General features: G+C 44.2%; 1 protein-coding gene across 1 annotated transcript; it reads right to left on the bottom strand.

Annotated features, from left to right (window-relative positions):
- Positions 1–11,156, bottom strand: LOC139411105 (acyl-CoA desaturase-like; the record flags this gene model as incomplete). Its single annotated transcript, XM_071157004.1, has 5 exons — positions 11,035–11,156; positions 10,501–10,789; positions 9,725–9,855; positions 6,483–6,688; positions 1–19 (listed from the first exon to the last, which is right to left on the bottom strand). Coding segments are annotated over exons 2-5 (588 nt in total), but the record flags the coding sequence as incomplete, so codon positions are not given.
- Between the last annotated feature and the right edge of the window lie 8,266 nt (positions 11,157–19,422).

Raw genomic sequence — 19,422 nt, 5'->3', positions numbered from 1 at the left:
CACTGACATCTTGTAATACCTGTGGAGAAGACCAGAGACATATCCTCTATGACATCTTGTTATACCCGTGGAGAAGACCAGAGAACAGAGACATATCCTCTATGACATCTTGTAATACCTGTGGAGAAGACCAGAGAACAGAGACATATCCTCTATGACATCTTGTTATACCCGTGGAGAAGACCAGAGAACAGAGACATATCCTCTATGACATCTTGTTATACCCGTGGAGAAGACCAGAGAACAGTGACATATCCTCTATGACATCTTGTTATACCCGTGGAGAAGACCAGAGAACAGAGACATATCCTCTATGACATCTTGTTATACCCGTGGAGAAGACCAGAGAACAGAGACATATCCTCTATGACATCTTGTAATACCTGTGGAGAAGACCAGAGAACAGTGACATATCCTCTATGACATCTTGTAATACCTGTGGAGAAGACCAGAGAACAGAGACATATCCTCTATGACATCTTGTAATACCTGTGGAGAAGACCAGAGAACAGAGACATATCCTCTTTAGATATCCCTGTTATACCCGTGGAGAAGACCAGAGAACAGAGACATATCCTCTATGACATCTTGTTATACCCGTGGAGAAGACCAGAGAACAGAGACATATCCTCTATGACATCTTGTAATACCTGTGGAGAAGACCAGAGAACAGTGACATATCCTCTATGACATCTTGTTATACCCGTGGAGAAGACCAGAGAACAGAGACATATCCTCTATGACATCTTGTGATACCGTGGAGAAGACCAGAGAACAGAGACATATCCTCTATGACATCTTGTAATACCCGTGGAGAAGACCAGAGAACAGAGACATATCCTCTATGACATCTTGCAATACCTGTGGAGAAGACCAGAGAACAGAGACATATCCTCTATGACATCTTGTAATACCTGTGGAGAAGACCAGAGACATATCCTTTATGACATCTTGTAATACCTGTGGAGAAGAACAGAGACATATCCTCTATGACATCTTGTAATACCTGTGGAGAAGACCAGAGACCAGAGACATATCCTCTATGACATCTTGTAATACCTGTGGAGAAGACCAGAGACCAGAGACATATCCTCTATGACATCTTGTAATACCTGTGGAGAAGACCAGAGACATATCCTCTATGACATCTTGTAATACCTGTGGAGAAGACCAGGGACATATCCTCTATGACATCTTGTAATACCTGTGGAGAAGACCAGAGAACAGTGACATATCCTCTATGACATCTTGTTATACCCGTGGAGAAGACCAGAGAACAGAGACATATCCTCTATGACATCTTGTAATACCTGTGGAGAAGACCAGAGAACAGAGACATATCCTCTATGACATCTTGTAATACCCGTGGAGAAGACCAGAGAACAGAGACATATCCTCTATGACATCTTGCAATACCTGTGGAGAAGACCAGAGAACAGAGACATATCCTCTATGACATCTTGTAATACCTGTGGAGAAGACCAGAGACATATCCTTTATGACATCTTGTAATGCCTGTGGAGAAACAGAGACATATCCTCTATGACATCTTGTAATACCTGTGGAGAAGACCAGAGACCAGAGACATATCCTCTATGACATCTTGTAATACCTGTGGAGAAGACCAGAGACCAGAGACATATCCTCTATGACATCTTGTAATACCTGTGGAGAAGACCAGAGACATATCCTCTATGACATCTTGTAATACCTGTGGAGAAGACCAGGGACATATCCTCTATGACATCTTGTAATACCTGTGGTACGGAGGCAGCAACAGAAGATACATGTCTATTCAAACTGTCAGTGTAACAGCAGTTACTCTCCGTGGGGTCTGGCAACATGAAGGCAGTTATACAATTGTGAAAAACATCACAATACATTCATAACGGATTTTACAACACACTGAGTGTGTGTCCTCAGGCCCCTACTCCACTACCACATATCTACAACACACTGAGTGTGTCCCCTCAGGCCCCTACTCCACTACCACATATCTACAACACACTGAGTGTGTCCCCTCAGGCCCCTACTCCACTACCACATATCTACAACACACTGAGTGTGTGCCCTCAGGCCCCTACTCCACTACCACATATCTACAACACACTGAGTGTGTGCCCTCAGGCCCCTACTCCACTACCACATATCTACAACACACTGTGTTCCCTCAGGACCCTACTCCACTACCACATATCTACAACACATTAAGTGTGTGCCCTCAGGCCCCTACTCCACTACCACATATCTACAACACACTGAGTGTGTGCCCTCAGGCCCCTACTCCACTACCACATATCTACAACACACTGAGTGTGTGCCCTCAGGCCCCTACTCCACTACTACCACATATCTACAACACACTGAGTGTGTGTCCTCAGGCCCCCTACTCCACTACCACATATCTACAACACACTGAGTGTGTGCCCTCAGGCCCCTACTCCACTACCACATATCTACAACACACTGTGTGTCCTCAGGCCCCTACTCCACTACCACATATCTACAACACACTGAGTGTGTGCCCTCAGGCCCCTACTCCAGTACCACATATCTACAACACACTGAGTGTGTGCCCTCAGGCCCCTACTCCACTACCACATATCTACAACACACTGAGTGTGTGCCCTCAGGCCCCCTACTCCACTACCACATATCTACAACACACTGTGTGCCCTCAGGCCCCCTACTCCACTACCACATATCTACAACACACTGAGTGTGTGCCCTCAGGCCCCTACTCCACTACCACATATCTACAACACACTGAGTGTGTGCCCTCAGGCCCCTACTCCACTACCACATATCTACAACACACTGAGTGTGTGCCCTCAGGCCCCTACTCCACTACCACATATCTACAACACACTGAGTGTGTGCCCTCAGGCCCCTACTCCTCCACTACCACATATCTACAACACACTGAGTGTGTGCCCTCAGGCCCCTACTCCACTACCACATATCTACAACACACTGAGTGTGTGCCCTCAGGCCCCTACTCCACTACCACATATCTACAACACACTGTGAGCTCTCAGGCCCCTACTCCACTACCACATATCTACAACACACTGAGTGTGTGCCCTCAGGCCCCTACTCCACTACCACATATCTACAACACACTGAGTGTGTGCCCTCAGGCCCCTACTCCACTACCACATATCTACAGCACACTGGGTGTGTGCCCTCAGGCCCCTACTCCACCTACCACATATCTACAACACACTGAGTGTGTGCCCTCAGGCCCCTACTCCACTACCACATATCTACAACACACTGAGTGTGTGCCCTCAGGCCCCCTACTCCACTACCACATATCTACAACACACTGAGTGTGTGCCCTCAGGCCCCTACTCCACTACCACATATCTACAACACACTGAGTGTGTGCCCTCAGGCCCCTACTCCACTACCACATATCTACAACACACTGAGTGTGTGCCCTCAGGCCCCCTACTCCACTACCACATATCTACAACACACTGAGTGTGTGCCCTCAGGCCCCTACTCCACTACCACATATCTACAACACACTGAGTGTGTGCCCTCAGGCCCCTACTCCACTACCACATATCTACAACACACTGAGCGTGTGCCCTCAGGCCCCCTACTCCACTACCACATATCTACAACACACTGAGTGTGTGCTCTCAGGCCCCTACTCCACTACCACATATCTACAACACACTGAGTGTGTGCCCTCAGGCCCCTACTCCACTACCACATATCTACAACACACTGAGTGTGTGCCCTCAGGCCCCTACTCCACCACTACCACATATCTACAACACACTGAGTGTGTGCCCTCGGGCCCCTACTCCACCACTACCACATATCTACAACACACTGAGTGTGTGCCCTCAGGCCCCTACTCCACTACCACATATCTACAACACACTGAGTGTGTGCCCTCAGGCACCTACTCCACCACTACCACATATCTACAACACACTGTGTGCTCTCAGGCCCCTACTCCACTACCACATATCTACAACACACTGAGTGTGTGCCCTCAGGCACCTACTCCACCACTACCACATATCTACAACACACTGAGTGTGTGCCCTCAGGCACCTACTCCACCACTACCACATATCTACAACACACTGTGTGCCCTCAGGCCCCTACTCCACTACCACATATCTACAACACACTGAGTGTCCCCTCAGGCCCCTACTCCACTACCACATATCTACAACACACTGAGTGTGTGCCCTCAGGCCCACTCCACCACTACCACATATCTACAACACACTGTGTGCTCTTAGGCCCCTACTCCACTACTACCACATACTGTATCTACAATACAAAATCCATGTGTACGTGTGTGTATAGTGCGTATGTTATCATGGTGTGTATATATCCATGTATCTGTGAAGATAGACTGACAGTCTAACAGACTTCTCTGTACAGAACCCAACACAGCAGATAGACCTCTCTCTACAAGGCCCAACACAGCAGATAGATTTTCAGTCTAACAGACCTCTCTCTACAGAACCCAACTCAGCAGATAGACTATCAGTCTAACAGACCTCACTCTACAGGACCCAACACAGCAGATAGACTATCAGTCTAACAGACCTCTCTGTACAGAACCAGCATAGGAGATAGACTATCAGTCTAACAGACCTCTCTGTACATAACCCAACACAGGAGATAGACTATCAGTCTAACAGACCTCTCTCTACAAGGCCCAACAGCAGATAGAGAGAGGTCTGTTAGACTGAAAGTCTACAGGACCCAACACAGTAACACTGTCTCGGCTGGCAGCCTCTTCTTTGACAGATGATCACATTATTCCGTTACAAATACACAACATGCCATGAGGTTATGGACGTTCCAGGTCTCCATTGTTAAGAGGCTTCTCCAACCTTCTGAGTCATACTGGTGATCTAACTATGAACAGGACAGGTTTAGTGGGGAGTCATACTGGTGATCTAACTATGAACAGGACAGGTTTAGTGGTGATCTAACTATGAACAGGACAGGTTTAGTGGGGTGTCATACTGGTGATCTAACTATGAACAGGACAGGTTTAGTGGGGTGTCATACTGGTGATCTAACTATGAACAGGACAGGTTTAGTGGGGAGTCATACTGGTGATCTAACTATGAACAGGACAGGTTTAGTGGGGAGTCATACTGGTGATCTAACTATGAACAGGACAGGTTTAGTGGGGGGTCATACTGGTGATCTAACTATGAACAGGACAGGTTTAGTGGGGAGTCATACTGGTGATCTAACTATGAACAGGACAGGTTTAGTGGTGATCTAACTATGAACAGGACAGGTTTAGTGGGGAGTCATACTGGTGATCTAACTATGAACAGGACAGGTTTAGTGGGGAGTCATACTGGTGATCTAACTATGAACAGGACAGGTTTAGTGGGGAGTCATACTGGTGATCTAACTATGAACAGGACAGGTTTAGTGGGGAGTCATACTGGTGATCTAACTATGAACAGGACAGGTTTAGTGGTGATCTAACTATGAACAGGACAGGTTTAGTGGGGAGTCATACTGGTGATCTAACTATGAACAGGACAGGTTTAGTGGGGAGTCATACTGTTGATCTAACTATGAACAGGACAGGTTTAGTGGGGAGTCATACTGGTGATCTAACTATGAACAGGACAGGTTTAGTGGTGATCTAACTATGAACAGGACAGGTTTAGTGGTGATCTAACTATGAACAGGACAGGTTTAGTGGTGATCTAACTATGAACAGGACAGGTTTAGTGGGGAGTCATACTGGTGATCTAACTATGAACAGGACAGGTTTAGTGGGGAGTCATACTGGTGATCTAACTATGAACAGGACAGGCTTAGTGGGGAGTCATACTGGTGATCTAACTATGAACAGGACAGGTTTAGTGGGGAGTCATACTGGTGATCTAACTATGAACAGGACAGGTTTAGTGGGGAGTCATACTGGTGATCTAACTATGAACAGGACAGGTTTAGTGGGGAGTCATACTGGTGATCTAACTATGAACAGGACAGGTTTAGTGGGGAGTCATACTGGTGATCTAACTATGAACAGGACAGGTTTAGTGGGGGGTCATACTGGTGATCTAACTATGAACAGGACAGGTTTAGTGGGGGGTCATACTGGTGATCTAACTATGAACAGGACAGGTTTAGTGGGGAGTCATACTGGTGATCTAACTATGAACAGGACAGGTTTAGTGGGGAGTCATACTGGTGATCTAACTATGAACAGGACAGGTTTAGTGGGGAGTCATACTGGTGATCTAACTATGAACAGGACAGGTTTAGTGGGGGGTCATACTGGTGATCTAACTATGAACAGGACAGGTTTAGTGGGGAGTCATACTGGTGATCTAACTATGAACAGGACAGGTTTAGTGGTGATCTAACTATGAACAGGACAGGTTTAGTGGGGAGTGAACAGAAACAGTTATGGAAAAAGAGAATTCAAGGAATACGGTTGAAATGGATCGTCAGGAAGGAACACCTACTTCCTCTGGAACATGACGACCTTGTCAGCCTTCAAGTCACTGAGCTCCAGCTTCTTCCCCTTCTCAATGACGTCCGGGTGTTTACGCACCAGGAGCCAACCGATGTGGGCGAAGAAGAACCCTCGGACGGCGTTGTGCGGGTCGGCATCGGTCTCTGAAAACTTGTGGTGAACTCTGTGGTCCCGAGCCCATTCAAAGATATCATTCTGTAGTGGGGGGCACAAAGACAAATATTTAAACATAGAATCCATAGAACGGGCCTGACGGCATAATGGGTGGACTTGGCAGCCATTTTGAGTGTACCCATGCCTAGGTCGTTAACATACTGGTTCGAAAAGGAAACAAATTCATTGGACCGGTGCTGATTCTACAGGATGAGCATTGAACACGTGACCAGCGGTCGGGACATCAAGTAATAAAAGTGGATGTAGATCATTTGAAAAACGTTTTAAATGACCAGAACGACAGTTATTCTGTGTTTACTGAGTAGTTAGCTGAAATGAACTACGATTGTGTTTATTCTCCACTTTCATGGCGAACTTTCAGTACGGCTAAAATTCACTTCCAGTCATTTTTAATCGCTAATCCTGTAGAATCAGCGACGCGGCGCTGGTCCAATGAATTTGTTTATTTTCAAACGCTTCTGCATGGAATTATTACATTGGCCGAAACGTTGTTAGCTTCAAACTAGACCAATCCAGGAAATAAAAACAGGAAGTGTACCTTTCAATCTTTGCTGTGTTGTCAACTCAAATTACATGACAAAAATCCATTCCATTGCATGTGACATACACAGGGCCTTGGGCAAGTTCAGACCCATTCACTTCTTCCAAACGTTTGTTAGGTTACAGCCTTAATCTAAAATTGATTTGAAAAATAATTATAATCAATCTACACACAATACCCCATAATGACAAAACAAAAGAAATATATAATTTAAAAAAAACATTTTTGCTAATGTATGAAAAAAACAACAACGGAAATATCACATTTACATAAGTATTCAGACCCTTTACTCAGTACTTTATTGAAGCACCTTTGGCAGTGATTACAGCCTTGAATCTTCTTGGGTAGGACGCTACAAGCTTGGCACACCTGTATTTGGGGAGTTTCTCCCATTCTTTTCTGCAGATCTTCTCAAGCTCTGTCAAGTTGGATAGGGAGTGTCGCTGCACAGTTATTTACAGGTCTCTCCAGAGATGTTCGATCGTGTTCAAGTCCGGGCTCTGGCTGGGCCACTCAAGGACATTCAGAGACTTGTCCCAAAGCCACTCCTGCGTTGTCTTGGCTGTGCTTAGGGTCATTGTCCTGTTGGAAGGTGAACGTTCGCCCCAGTCTGAGGTCCTGAGCGCTCTGGAGCAGATTTTCATCAAGGACCTCTCTGTACTTTGCTCCGTTCATCTCTGCCTCGATCCTGACTATTCTCCCAGTCCCTGCCGCTGAAAAACATCCCAACAACATGATGCTGCCACCACCATGCTTCACAGTAGGAATGGTTCCAGGTTTCCTCCAGACATGATGCTGCCACCACCATGCTTCACCGTAGGGATGGTTCCAGGTTTCCTCCAGACATGATGCTGCCACCACCATGCTTCACTGTTGGGATGGTTCCAGGTTTCCTCCAGACATGATGCTGCCACCACCATGCTTCACTGTCGGGATGGTTCCAGGTTTCCTCCAGACATGATGCTGCCACCACCATGCTTCACCGTAGGGATGGTTCCAGGTTTCCTCCAGACATGATGCTGCCACCACCATGCTTCACTGTCGGGATGGTTCCAGGTTTCCTCCAGACGTTATTCAGGCCAAAGAGTTTAATCTTGGTTTCATCATAGATTCTTGTTTCTCATGGTCTTTCGGTTCCTTTTGGCAAACTCCAAGCAGGCTGTTTTTATGTATTTTTGTTTAGTATTTAACCTTTACTTAACTAGGCAAGTCAGTTAAGAACAAATTCTTATTTAAAATGACGGCCTACCAAAAGGACACAACACTACATAAAGAGAGACCTAAGACAACAACATAGCAAGGCAGCAACACATGACAAAACAACATGGTAGCAACACAACATGGTAGCAGCACAAAACATGGTAGCAACACAACATGGTAGCAACACAACATGGTAGCAACACAACATGGTAGCAACACAACATGGTAGCAGCACAACATGGTAGCAGCACAACATGGTAGCAGCACAAAACATGGTACAAACATTATTGGGCACAGACAACAGCACAAAGGGCTGTCATGTGTCTTTTACTGAAGAGTGGCTTCCATCTGGCCACTCTACCATAAAGGCCTGATTGGTGGAGTGCTGCAGAGATGATTGTCCTTCTGGAAGGTTCTCCCATCTTCACAGAGGAACTCTGTCAGTGTGACCATCGGGTTCGTCGTCACAGCCCTGACCAAGGCCCTTCTCCCCCGATCGCTCAGTTTGGCCGTGAGGCCAGCTACAACTAGAGTCTTGTTGGTTCCAAACTTCTTCCATTTAAGAATGATGGTGGCCACTGTGTTTAAGGGGACCTTCAATGCTGCAGAGATGTTTTGGCACCCTTCCCCAGATCGGAGCCTCAACACAATCCTGTCTCGGAGCTCTAAGGACAATTCCTTCTACCTCATGGTTTGGTTTTTGCTCTGACATGCACTGTCAACTGTGGGACCTTATATAGACAGGTATGGGTCTTTCCAAATCATGTCCAATCAATTGAATTTACCACAGGTTGATTCCAATCAACTTGTAGAAATGTCTCAAGGATGATCAATGGAAACAGGAGGCAGCTGAGCTCAATTTTGAGTCTCATATCAAAAGGTCTGAATACTTATGTAAATAAGTATATTTATATATTATATTATAATAATTTTTTATACATTAGCAAAAATATCTCAAAACCTGTTTTCGCTTTGTCATTATGGGGTATCGTGTATACAAATATATTTCATCCAATTTAGATAAAGGCTGTAACGTAACAAAATGTGGATAAAGTCAAGGGGTCTGAATCCTTTCCAAAGGCACTGTAAATTAGCACAATTTGAATGAACATTCTACATTACAGCCTGATCTCGCGACAGCTCACATTCTGAGTGCATGCAGTCGTCTGCTTGACCAGGCTAACAGAACGATACTTCGGGAAAGTTTGTTCATCATAACAATGGAAGAGGTTTTTGTGTGTGTGTACCGCTATCGTCTGTCTTCTGATGTTCAACCCGGTTCAATAAAGGTGAGGTGGGAAACCCCCATGTTGTACCTGAAAGGCCATGGAGTTGGCAGTGGCAAGGAAGATTCTGAGAGGTAACGAGGCCTTGTAGGACCTGTGGCTCCATAGCCGGTGAGCCCCCGCAGTCACTCCTAAAGCACTTGTTAAAAAGCAAAACACAACTGTGTGGAAAGAGAGAGAACAAGGAAGATAGAGGAACAAAATATATTGAAATGGTCAGATGACAACAGCTCCTCGCCCAGAATCATTTGCATGATAAACAGAGAAAACACAACCATAATCATGAATAGGATCAGGTGGCAAAGAATGGGTCCTGTAGTCTCTGGTTTTCCTAAAAACATTCATTCATTTGTTTGCCATCTAATCCAGAAAAAGGGTCTGCTATTCCATAACAGAGTATAAACGAGCGATTGTGAATAATAATAGACACGTCAAACGGAGTGGAAGGTTTCACAGATTAGAATGTCTCTTTTCCATAGAATCATTCATTTGGAGTTTATCCCCGGAATACAATAATCATATTTGGAGTAAGAGTTTTTTTAATGAATGCATAATAACAACTGTTTCTAGAACTTTCTACATGTCTGGTTATTATAGTATTACATTTGCAGAGAAATGACAACCATCCGTGTTCACCAGCAGGGGAGAGAGAAAGAGGCAGGGAGCTTGCGCTACGCAGCACTGAAGTCTGGCGAATCCAGCTGTGCTGTGTGCCCAATCCGAGGTGACAATTAACTACGCCATAAAAACAATATGAAAACTCAGTTAATTTGAAATAACAAGTGGGTTAGCTTTATCATACTTACACCAAGCCCAGGTCAAAACGTGAGCAGATGGGACGAGGGTGATGCCGTACACGGCTCCAATGTGCAATAAAGTCATCAATATGATATTTCTCCACACGATTATCATGGAAGGTTTAGGACCTTCTTTCTCTTTGTACGTTTCATCAAACACATCATCTCTTTTTGTCGCCGATTCTGCGAGCACATCACCGTTCCTGTGTCTCCCCGGACCCTCTATCTCCGTGTCAGTCATCCTCGCCGTGATTTTGTTGATGAATGAAACTGGCAACGAAAGCAGACATTTTGTTACCTTCAAAATAACGAGACAACACAACAGTCATAAAATAGTGGCGTGAATGTGAATTAAATGTAATGTTTCTGCAGAAATTGACATTTGTAACTATTGTCACTCGAAATTGTGGTTAAACGTTGCACGATGGTGACAAAACCTGTCTGTTGCTGGGTGATGCTGAACACTGGCATCAAGACGTACGTTAGTTAACTAATGTTGGATGAAACATCCCCGTATTATGTTCAATGCAATATCAAACGTACCTTATGAAGACTACTTCTGTTAATTGATGCGAACAAATATGACAGAATCCAGTTTCAAATGGTGGTAAACGGCACTGAATTGAAAATAATATAATAACACTGTGATGACCTAAATTCCAGTGTTGCTGAAGCCGTTTACCTTGCTAGGTGCTCCGGGGTTTGGAGAAGATATTTGCGAGACTGTAATTGGACAAGCTGGGTTTGATACCACCTTTCTCGCCTCGTTTCATTGGTTGCCCTGTTATCTGATGTTCACGTTGTTACAATAACTTGTTAATAGAATATTCTCATCATTTACATAATAATATACTACAGTCTGGTTTTCATGTCTATGCATAGTCACATGTACAAATTACCTCGACTAACCTGTACCCCCGCACATTTACTCGGTACCGGTACCCCCTGTATATAGCCTCGTTATTGTTATTTTATTGTGTTACTTTGATTTTTTTTGGTAAATATTTTCTTAACTATTTCTTGAACTGCACTGTTGGTTAAAAGAGCTTGTAAATACGCATTTCACGGTGGATGGAATTGGCTATGACTGTGTCCCTTCCAACTTTTTACTTGCTTTATTCGAATACATGTTGTATTCGACGCATGTGACAAATGAAATTGGATTAGATTTATGACTACAGTACAGTTCTGGGTTATTACACCCCCCCGAAGATGAATATTGGATGGAGAAAGTGTAGGCCTACTTTAGTCACATCTCATTAATACGATATTGATCAATAATAATCTATTGTACAGGCTTACACAAATAGTTTAGATGTTTTATTGGATTGGCACTCTAGAAATTGAGTGCAATACTGACAATACCAGTAGTCCATGCTAAAAACATCAAACGGTTGGTTTGGATCATCAGTGATAGTCCCATCATGCTGACAGTGTCGCTATCTTCAGCCATTAGATAGTAGATAGGCTACAGTCGTTCGTTCCTCCGCTCTCTGCTTCAGCTTTACCATGTGATGCTACCACGTCTAGTGCTGTGCTTCCCACACCTATATGATGAATTCCACAGGAAGCCACTGAATGTCACACCACATTTCAGTGGCTTCGGTGGTTCATGCGCTTTGAGAAAATAGCCATGTCTTTCTTTCATTCATCTTTCATTCATCATATCTTTTTTTAATATCACCACTTTCATTCAAACACTGAAGAAAGAGGAGAAGAATACTTTGTCCATTGATACAGCCACACCCACACCCACACGGTTGCCCTGCAATGATGGGAATGCAGTGAGAGATGATGTCTAAGATTGCTTGACTTGGGCCGGAGCTGTCCCGACGAGCTCCGTACCCGGACTTCACATTTTTTGGTAATTGCAAACCAGCTCCTCTATAAAACAAAGTAGCATGTCGGCGGCGCAGATTCACACACCGAGGCAGAACACGGTGATCAAAACGGAATGGAAGGCGGGATCTGCATTGAATAGCAATGACATTTTGGCATTCATTTCCTGATTCCGCTTTGTTGAAATTGATTTGGCGCTAGTCTGTGAAACTATGCATGACTGTAGGCTGTTCCAGATTGTGCAGATTAAAAATGCGCCAGCCTGAATGGCATGGTGTCAAATTAGGGTTTTTAAGGTCATGAAATGTAATTGAAATGAGTTTAATATTTTTTGTTAATATAATTAATTAATGAAGGCACACTTTTAAATATGATCAATCACTTAAAAATCGACATATCAGCCATTACCGGAAGGACCATTCATTGCGTGACTGTTGTACACTGCACGTGTGCCAGTATGAGTGGTCTGTTGCCCGAGGAGAGAGAGCGCCGGCAATTCAGCAGCAGGTATAACATAATGACAGACAACAGACCAACTACCCTGAACTAAAATATAAACGCAACATGCAACAATTTCAAATATTTTTACTGAGTTTACAGTTGATATAAGAAAAACAGTCAATTGAAATACATTCATTAGGCTCGAATCTATAGATTTCACATGACTGGGAATACAAATATGCAACTGTTGGGTCACAGACACCGTGTGGATCAGAAAACCAGTATCTGGCAGCGGCGCAACAAGTCCCCACCACATTCCCCTATTTTATCATTGGAATGTGATACAAACCTAGGAAAAGGTGTGCTTTAGGACCATGCAGACGTTTGGAGTGTTTATCTGTCTGGATTTTACAAAAAAAATATCTATATTTTTTTATATATATATATATATATATATATATATATATATATATTTATGCTCGGAAGTTTACATAGACTTAGGTTGGAGTCATTAAAACTAGATTTTCAACCACTCCACAAATTTCTTGTTAACAAACAATAGTTTTGGCAAGTCGGTAAGAACATCTACTTTGTGCATGACACAAGTAATGTTTCCAACAATTGTTTACAGACAAATTATTTCACTTATAATTCACTGTATCACAATTCCAGTGGGTCAGAAGTTTACCTACACTAAGTTGACTTTAAACAGCTTGGAAAATTCCAGAAAATGATGTCATGGCTTTAGAAGCTTCTGATAGGCTAATTGACATAATTTGACTCAATTGGAGGTGTACCTGTGGATGTATTTCAAGGCCTACCTTCAAACTCAGTGCCTCTTTGCTTGACATCATGGGAAAATCAAAAGAAATCAGCCAAGACCTCAGAAAAAAATTGTAGACCTCCACAAGTCGGGTTCATCTTTGGGAGCATTTTCCAAACGCCTGAAGATACCACGTTCATCTGTACAAACAATAGTACGCAAGTATAAACACCATGGACCATGCAGCCGTCATACCGGTCAGGAAGGAGACACGGCCTGTCTCCTAGAGATGAACGTACTTTGTTGCGAAAAGGAAGGTACAAAAGTATCTATATCCACAGTAAAACGAGTCCTATATCGACATAACCTGAAAGGCTGCTCACCAAGGAAGAAGCCACTGCTCCAAAACCACCATAAAAAAGCCAGACTACGGTTTGCAACTGCACATGGTGACAAAGATATTACTTTTTGGAGAAATGTCCTCTGGTCTGATGAAATAAAAGTAGAACTGTTTGGCCATAATGACCATCGTTATGTTTGGAGGAAAAAGGCTTGCAAGAACACCATCCCAATCGTGAAGCACGGGGGTGGCAGCATCATGTTGTGGGGGTGCTTTGCTGCAGGAGGGACTGGTGCACTTCCCAAAATAGATGGCATGAGGGAGGAAAATTATGGGGATATATTGAAGCAAAATATCAAGACAATAGTCAGGAAGTTAAAGCTTGGTCGCAAATGGATCTTCCAAATGGACAATGACCCCAAGCATACTTCCAAAATTGTGGCGAAATGGCTTAAGGACAACAAAATCAAGGTATTGGAGTGGCCATCACAAAGACCTGACCTCAAGCCTATAGAACATTTTTGGGCAGAACTGAAAAAGCGTGTGCGAGCAAGGAGGCCTACAAACCTGACTCAGTTACACCAGCTCTGTCAGGAGGAAGGGCCCAACATTTACCAAATTCAACTTATTGTGGGAAGCTTGTGGAAGGCTACCCGAAACATTTGACCCAAGTTAAACAATTTAAAGGCAATGCTACCAAATACTAATTGAGTGTATGAAAACTTCTGACCCACTGGGAATGTGACGAAAGAAATAAAAGCTGAAATAAATCATTCTCTCTTCTATGATTCTGACATTTCACGTTCTTAAAATAAAGTGGTGATCCTAACTGACCTAAGACAGGGAATTTTTACTAGGATTAAATGCCAGGAATTGTGAAAAACTGAGTTGAAATGTATTTGGCTGAGGTGTATGTAAACTTCTGACTGTATGTCCCCCCACTTCTAAAACCAAAGTTGTGCCCCTTGTATCTGGTGTGACCCCCATTTACCTAATGCAGCAAGACACATCTCATTCTCATGGAGTTGATCAGGATGTTGATTGTGGCCTGTGGAATGCTGTCCCACTCCTCTTCAATGGCTGTGCAAAGTTGCTGGATATTGACGGGACCTGGAACACGCTGTCGTACACATAGATCCACAGCATCCCAAACATGCTCAATGGGTGACAAGTCTGGTGAGAATGCAGGTTATGGAAGAGAAAACACAGTTTCAGCTTCTAGGAATTGTGTACAGATCCGTGTGACATGGGGCCGTGCATTATCATGCTGAAACATGAGGTGATGGTGGCGGATGAATGGCACGACAATGGACCTCAGGATCACATCACGGTATCTGTGTCCATTCAAATTGCCATCGATAAAATGCAATTGTATTCGTTGTCCACAGTTTATGCCTGCCCATACCATAACCCCATCGCAACCATTGGACACTGTGTTCACACCGTTGACATCAGCAAACGGCTCGCCCACACGACGCCATACACGTTGTCTGACATTTGCCTGGTACAGTTGAAACCGGTATTCAAGATCAAGGCCCTGGTGAGGACGACGAGCACACAAATGAGCTTCCCTGAGACGGTTTCTGACAGTCAACTGTCCAGGTGGCTGGTCTCAGATGATCCCGCAGGCTGGTGGCTGGTCTCAGACGATCCCGCAGGTGAAGAAGCCGAATGTGGAGGTCCTGGGTTGGCGTGGTTACACGTGGTCTGCGGTTGTGAAGCCAGTTGGACGTACTGCCAAATTCTGGAGGCAGCTTATCGTAGAGAACATTAGATTCTCTGGCAACAGCTCTGGTGAACATTCCTGCAGTCAGCATGCCAATTGGACACTCCCTCAAAACCTGACACATCTGTGACATTGCGTTGTGTGACAAAACTGCACATTTTAGAGTGGCCTTTTATTGTCCCTAGCACAAGGTTCACCTGTGCAATGATCATACTGTTTAATCAGCTTCTTGATATACCAGACCTGTCATGTGGATAGATTATCTTGGCAATGGTTAAATGCTCACTAACGGGGATGTAAACAAATTTGTGCACAAAATTTGAGAGAAATAATATTTTTGTGCGTATGGAACATTTCAGGGATCTTTTATTTCAGCTCATGAAACATGGGACCAACCTTTTACATGTTGCGTTCATATTTTTGTTCAGTGTAGATAGCCAATTCAAAACAACGTGTAGCAGTTCTCGCTAGTTAATTATAACTAATGTCGTTGTCGCCTTTCCACCCGCACTAAGCCTAAATAAATCTGCACCGTTGGAAAACTGGGATTACCCTCTATTAAACCGTAGCCGTGTAATTGCGGCAACAAAAATGGTAAGAATTGACAAATGACTTGCTGTGCATCACAGGAGGTTGGTGGTACCCTAACTGGGGAGGACAGGCTCATGGTAATGACTGGAGTGGAATCCATGGAATGGAATCAAACACAACAAACACCTAACTGGGGAGAACAGGCTCATGGTAATGACTGGAGTGGAATCCATGGAATGGTATCAAACACATCAAACACCTAACTGTGGAGAACAGGCTCATGGTAATGACTGGAGTGGAATCCATGGAATGGAATCAAACACAACAAACACCTAACTGGGGAGAACAGGCTCATGGTAATGACTGGAGTGGAATCCATGGAATGGAATCAAACACAACAAACACCTAACTGGGGAGAACAGGCTCATGGTAATGACTGGAGTGGAATCCATGGAATGGAATCAAACACAACAAACACCTAACTGGGGAGAACAGGCTCATGGTAATGACTGGAGTGGAATCCATGGAATGGAATCAAACACAACAAACACCTAACTGGGGAGAACAGGCTCATGGTAATGACTGGAGTGGAATCCATGGAATGGTATCAAACACAACAAACACCTAACTGGGGAGAACAGGCTCATGGTAATGACTGGAGTGGAATCCATGGAATGGTATCAAACACAACAAACACCTAACTGGGGAGAACAGGCTCATGGTAATGACTGGAGTGGAATCCATGGAATGGAATCAAACACATCAAACACCTAACTGGGGAGAACAGGCTCATGGTAATGACTGGAGTGGAATCCATGGAATGGAATCAAACACAACAAACACCTAACTGGGGAGAAGAGGCTCATGGTAATGACTGGAGTGGAATCCATGGAATGGAATCAAACACAACAAACACCTAACTGGGGAGAACAGGCTCATGGTAATGACTGGAGTGGAATCCATGGAATGGAATCAAACACAACAAACACCTAACTGGGGAGAACAGGCTCATGGTAATGACTGGAGTGGAATCCATGGAATGGTATCAAACACATCAAACACCTGGTTTCCATAGTTTCCAGGTGTTTGATGCCATTCCATTTGCTCCGTTCCTGTCATTATTATGGGCCGTTCTCCCCTCAGCGGCCTCCTGTGCTGTGCATAGATATCTCCTGAAATATGAATATTTGAGCCTTATATATAAACAGTTAAGCCGTGTTCACATTGGCAGTTTGAAGTGACTCAAATCCTATTTATTTGCATAATCTTAGCTTGCTACATAACGTCTGAGTGATAGGAAGCACAAGCACCACCACTAATCAGCCTACACCACTATGGCATACACCGGTTGTTACTATGACGACTAGGGTAGCCTTGTCTGCAAATGACTGCTGTTTGAACACACACAAATCCGATTTGGCCACGCTGTTTGGACAGTCAGTAGTCCAAAACGGATTTGGCCACGCTGTTTGGACAGTCAGTAGTCCGAAACGGATTTGGCCACGCTGTTTGGACAGTCAGTAGTCCGAAACGGATTTGGCCACACTGTTTGGACAAGTCAGTAGTCCGAAACGGATTTGGCCATGCTGTTTGGACAGTCAGTAGTCCGAAACGGATTTGGCCACGCTGTTTGGACAGTCAGTAGTCCGAAACGGATTTGGCCACACTGTTTGGACAAGTCAGTAGTCCGAAACGGATTTGGCCACGCTGTTTGGACAAGTCAGTAGTCCGAAACGGATTTGGCCATGCTGTTTGGACAAGTCAGTAGTCCGAAACGGATTTGGCCATGCTGTTTGGACAGTCAGTAGTCCGAAACGGATTTGGCCACGCTGTTTGGACAGTCAGTAGTCCGAAACGGATTTGGCCACGCTGATTGGACAGTCAGTAGTCCGAAACGGATTTGGCCACGCTGTTTGGACAGTCAGTAGTCCAAAACGGATTTGGCCATGCTGTTTGGACAAGTCAGTAGTCCAAAACGGATTTGGCCACTCTGTTTGGACAGTCAGTAGTCCGAAACGGATTTGGCCACGCTGTTTGGACAGTCAGTAGTCCAAAACGGATTTGGCCGCGCTGTTTGGACAGTCAGTAGTCCGAAACGGATTTGGCCACGCTGTTTGGACAGTCAGTAGTCCGAAACGGATTTGGCCACGCTGTTTGGACAGTCAGTAGTCCGAAACGGATTTGGCCACGCTGTTTGGACAGTCAGTAGTCCGAAACGGATTTGGCCACGCTGTTTGGACAGTCAGTAGTCCGAAACGGATTTGAAAAACAAAACTGATTTGAGCATTAAGGCTTTAGATACCTTGCTTTGAAGTATCCTACCTTATCCATCTGATCAATGTATCCATCTGATCAATATATCCATCTGCAATATTTTATATGAAGGGTGGCAACCATCCTCCAGGATAGCAGTGGTGAAAAAAGTACTAAATTCTCAAACTGGAGTAAAAGTAAAGATACCTTAATAGAAAATGACTCAAGTAAAAGTGAAAGTCACCCAGTAAAACACTACTTGAGTAAAAGTCTAAAAGTATTTTTAAATATACTTAAGTATCAAAAGTAAATGTAATTGCTAAAATATACTTAAGTGTCAAAAGTAAAAGTACCAATAATACAAAATTCCTTATATAAATTCCTTATATACAGCCAGGGTCACACGCCAACACTCAGACATAATTTAAAACAAAGCATTTGTGTTTAGTGAGTCCTCCAGATCAGAGGCAGTAGGGATGACCAGGGATGTTCTCTGTTTAGTGAGTCCACCAGATCAGAGGCAGTAGGGATGACCAGGGAGGTTCTCTGTTTAGTGAGTCCTCCAGATCAGAGGCAGTAGGGATGACCAGGGAGGTTCTCTGTTTAGTGAGTCCTCCAGATCAGAGGCAGTAGGGATGACCAGGGAAGTTCTCTGTTTAGTGAGTCCACCAGATCAGAGACAGTAGAGACGACCAGGGAGGTTCTCTGTTTAGTGAGTCCTCCAGATCAGAGGCAGTAGGGATGAACAGGGATGTTCTCTGTTTAGTGAGTCCTCCAGATCAGATTCAGTAGGGATGACCAGGGATGTTCTCTGTTTAGTGAGTCCACCAGATCAGAGGCAGTAGGGATGACCAGGGAAGTTCTCTGTTTAGTGAGTCCTCCAGATCAGAGGCAGTAGGGATGACCAGGGATGTTCTCTGTTTAGTGAGTCCACCAGATCAGAGGCAGTAGAGATGACCAGGGATGTTCTCTTGATAAGTGAATTGGATAATTTTCCTGTCCTGCTAAGCATTTAAAATGTAACAAGTACTTTTGGGT

This window comes from Oncorhynchus clarkii, chromosome 1 (genome assembly GCF_045791955.1).
Source record: "Oncorhynchus clarkii lewisi isolate Uvic-CL-2024 chromosome 1, UVic_Ocla_1.0, whole genome shotgun sequence".
Lineage (NCBI taxonomy): Eukaryota > Metazoa > Chordata > Actinopteri > Salmoniformes > Salmonidae > Oncorhynchus > Oncorhynchus clarkii.
Note: the sequence above shows the minus strand (reverse complement) of the source record. Positions and strands in the feature narration are given on the sequence as shown.